This window comes from Cynara cardunculus (genome assembly GCF_001531365.2).
Source record: "Cynara cardunculus var. scolymus isolate 2C chromosome LG 5, CcrdV1, whole genome shotgun sequence".
Lineage (NCBI taxonomy): Eukaryota > Viridiplantae > Streptophyta > Magnoliopsida > Asterales > Asteraceae > Cynara > Cynara cardunculus.
This window is the reverse complement of record NC_037532.1, coordinates 13,335,085-13,338,175: the sequence shown is the minus strand read 5'-3', so window position 1 is coordinate 13,338,175 and position 3,091 is coordinate 13,335,085. Positions and strand designations below refer to the sequence as shown.

The following is a 3,091-nucleotide window of genomic DNA, read 5'->3' as shown; positions in this document are numbered from 1 at the left end:
TGTGGTGAGGTTTCAAATGTAAAAATCGTGTCTCACGAAAAATCCTTGGTCTCACATGAACCTAACCCTATATATATACACACACACTGTGAATGTGATGCATGTTGGTAGAATGAGAAAGAAACCGCATGCACGGCTGTTGAATGACAAGTTATGTGCTTTTTATGATTTGGAAACAGAGGAATTCAGTTCAGAATTGAAAAACAAGCTGCAGTAATATTTGATTATTTATATCCATTTGCAAACCTCATTTACCAATATCCTAACTCTATACTTTATCATTGAATAAAAAACAACAAGATTCAATGAATATACCAACATAAACCATTAAACCACTTCTGTTTTTTATGGATGATCCATACAGACAACTTTCTGCAACAAATACTTTATAAAGTATGATCCATACAGACAACACCCTCAACTTAAAGACTAGAGATATCATCAGAATCAGTTTGCTTTTTAACAACAAAACTAAACAAGTTCTTGCCTACCCATAAAGTTGTAGTAACTAATTCTAGAAGCAAATCAAGGTTAGCCTTTGGTTATCACTACTCATATTTATGTTCATACTTAAAATTCAAATTCAAGCTTTCTGCACAAACTCATCTCAATGTTCCTTGATTTCTTCACAGCCTTCAAAGGAGCACCAGGGCATGTTTCTGCAGTACCAGTGAGACGAGGAGCACAAGGGGGTGTCTCAGGACTTGAACAACAAGAAGAATCAACTGCTGCAACAATATCCTCTGCCTGCTTACAAATTATGGCTTCCAAAAGAGACTCATACACAGCCTCCAACAACATATCATCCTCAAACCCACTTTCACAAACCTTTTCACAATCGTTTTTTATCATAACAGAACTAAAATTAAGCCTCCTTGCAACAAAACTCCGAGATTCTTCAAGATGTTTCATACCAATAGGAGCCAGCATTAGCTTGTCAGGACCAGGGGCAAATGGATCAAACACGCCCTCTTTTGGGGTGCAGGGGCTGTCAATCTCATCATCTACTTTCATACAACTATCATCACCACTTTCACTCTGATCTGGTTGAGAAGAGAAGCCTGTGGTCGGAGGTGAAGCTACCAATGTCAACGGGGATGTAAAATTAGACATCAAGTCTGCATTCTCTTTGTTGGAATCTGGGGTTATGGGACTCAAAGATAAACCATCATTAGCAACCATCGATGGTGGTGAGGAAAGATGAGGGATGTCCTTGGTTTCCATGTCACAAGGACTCTTATCCAATTTGTCAACACTTTCGCAAGAAATTTTCTCAGTGACCCCTAATTGACTCTTTGTGTCCATTGTCCTCTGAAAAGCAATTCAGAAGTTGGATCCTGCAATTTGTAGAAAAATCGTGCAAGAGTTCAATATCAGTTTAGGGTGTTCTAAGAAACCATCAAACTGGCCTTCTACCACTTAATCGCCTAATTGAGGATTAGACAAGCAGTTCATTTGGTATTCAAAGCATAACAATCCTTTGATGATGTAAACATATGCAAACAACAACGCGTTTGTCGACCAACAATTGGTCAAACTCGACATTCCAAGACTGCTAAATCCCAAGACAAACTGAACAGGCCGCAAACCCTAGTTATTGATATTTCTATGCTAGTTTCGTTATGTAAATAAACAAATTCCCCAAATGTGCCTAGTTGAACCCTAGCTGGAGAAAACAACACATTGTAAACCCTAACTGAACCAAATAAACTAAACCTAGCAAATCAAATTGGGGTTCGCCAAGGTGAGCAAAACCCTAGTTCCCCAAAAAAGAGGACTCAAGAATAAGCATTCTGGCTTACGAAAAATACACATACACAAGAGAAAAAAAGCATAAATTTCACCAAAAAAGTAGTAAGAAACAAGAAGGCAAGAAAGAATCAAGTGAAAATTGATGTTTTGAAAAGGCAAAACAAGTAAAAGTAAGCATCAAGGAAAGATCTAAAGACATAATCTCCCCAACATAAGCAATGAAAGCAGAGAGATTTGTACCAGATGCGTCGACGCTGATGAAAGAGATGGAAATGGTGGGTGAGAAAAGCAGGTGGCTCCGTCTGGCCGCTCGTGCAGGGTCTGATTTCTTTGACCCTTTTGATTCCCAACAGCTGACGAGTTTCGGCCCACTTTTCCACCGACATATTTTTTTTTTCATTATGATTTATGACCTCATATACCGATACACGGGAGGAAAATTGAGTCATCCGTTTAAATTGGTTTTATGACGGTTTATCTAAATGTTATTATGTTCGTAATATTCACATACATAATATTGTAGATTTGGTTAAAACACAGAAAAAATTATAGGATTCAACTTAATTACGCAATTGCAATGACAAGGTCCATAATTACGACGGTCAGGTCTACAATTACGACGATGCCACTTGCCAATTTAGTGGAATTTGAATTTTCTTTTTTGTTTTTTAGTCAGGTCCACAATATTGTAGATGTAGATATTGTGGACATAGTGATATTTAGATAAAACCGAAAGAGAAATAACTAAAAAATCAATTTAAATTGATGGAATGGATATTTTACTGATGATAAATTTGCTTTGAGTCTTAAGATAGATCTTCAAAAAAGTCATTCGTTTGGGGTGGGTGTCTCACATCAGGCCGTAACTAATGTAGCAAATCATCTAAACTGTGGCGTTGGGACTTTCCCTCTGACCTATCTTAGCTTTCCAATTGGTTCAAATATGAACAAAGTGGTAGATTGGCTCCCCATTCTTTGAAAAATCCAAAAGTAAGCTGGCTAGTTGGAAAGAGAAATTGCTTTCTTTTGGCGGTCGACTTAGGCATGGGAATGGTCCCAAACCCGTTCGGGGAACCCGGTCCATGTGCTCTGTTTGGGGACGGAGATTCGCTGCTAAATCGAGGAGAGGGACAGGGACGAGGATCCCTATTTGTCTCAAACCGGTATGGGAAGCGGACGAGTATCGTACTCCCTGCCCCACCCCGTACCCTATATATATATATATATATATATATATATATATATACTAGAAGCGTACTCGCGCAATGCAACGAGATACATCGTATTTTTAATATTTCATTTTATTCTTTATCTCAGTCGATGTTATAATATGGCTTTA

General features: G+C 38.1%; 1 protein-coding gene across 1 annotated transcript; it reads right to left on the bottom strand.

Annotated features, from left to right (window-relative positions):
* Positions 1 to 374: 374 nt before the first annotated feature.
* On the bottom strand, positions 375 to 2,073 carry LOC112512736 (unknown protein 1). Its single transcript, XM_025118852.1, has 2 exons — positions 1,993 to 2,073; positions 375 to 1,337 (listed from the first exon to the last, which is right to left on the bottom strand). Exon 2 carries the CDS (start codon positions 1,303 to 1,305, stop codon positions 571 to 573), a length of 735 nt encoding a protein of 244 aa, XP_024974620.1. The 5' UTR covers positions 1,306 to 1,337; positions 1,993 to 2,073; the 3' UTR covers positions 375 to 570.
* Between the last annotated feature and the right edge of the window lie 1,018 nt (positions 2,074 to 3,091).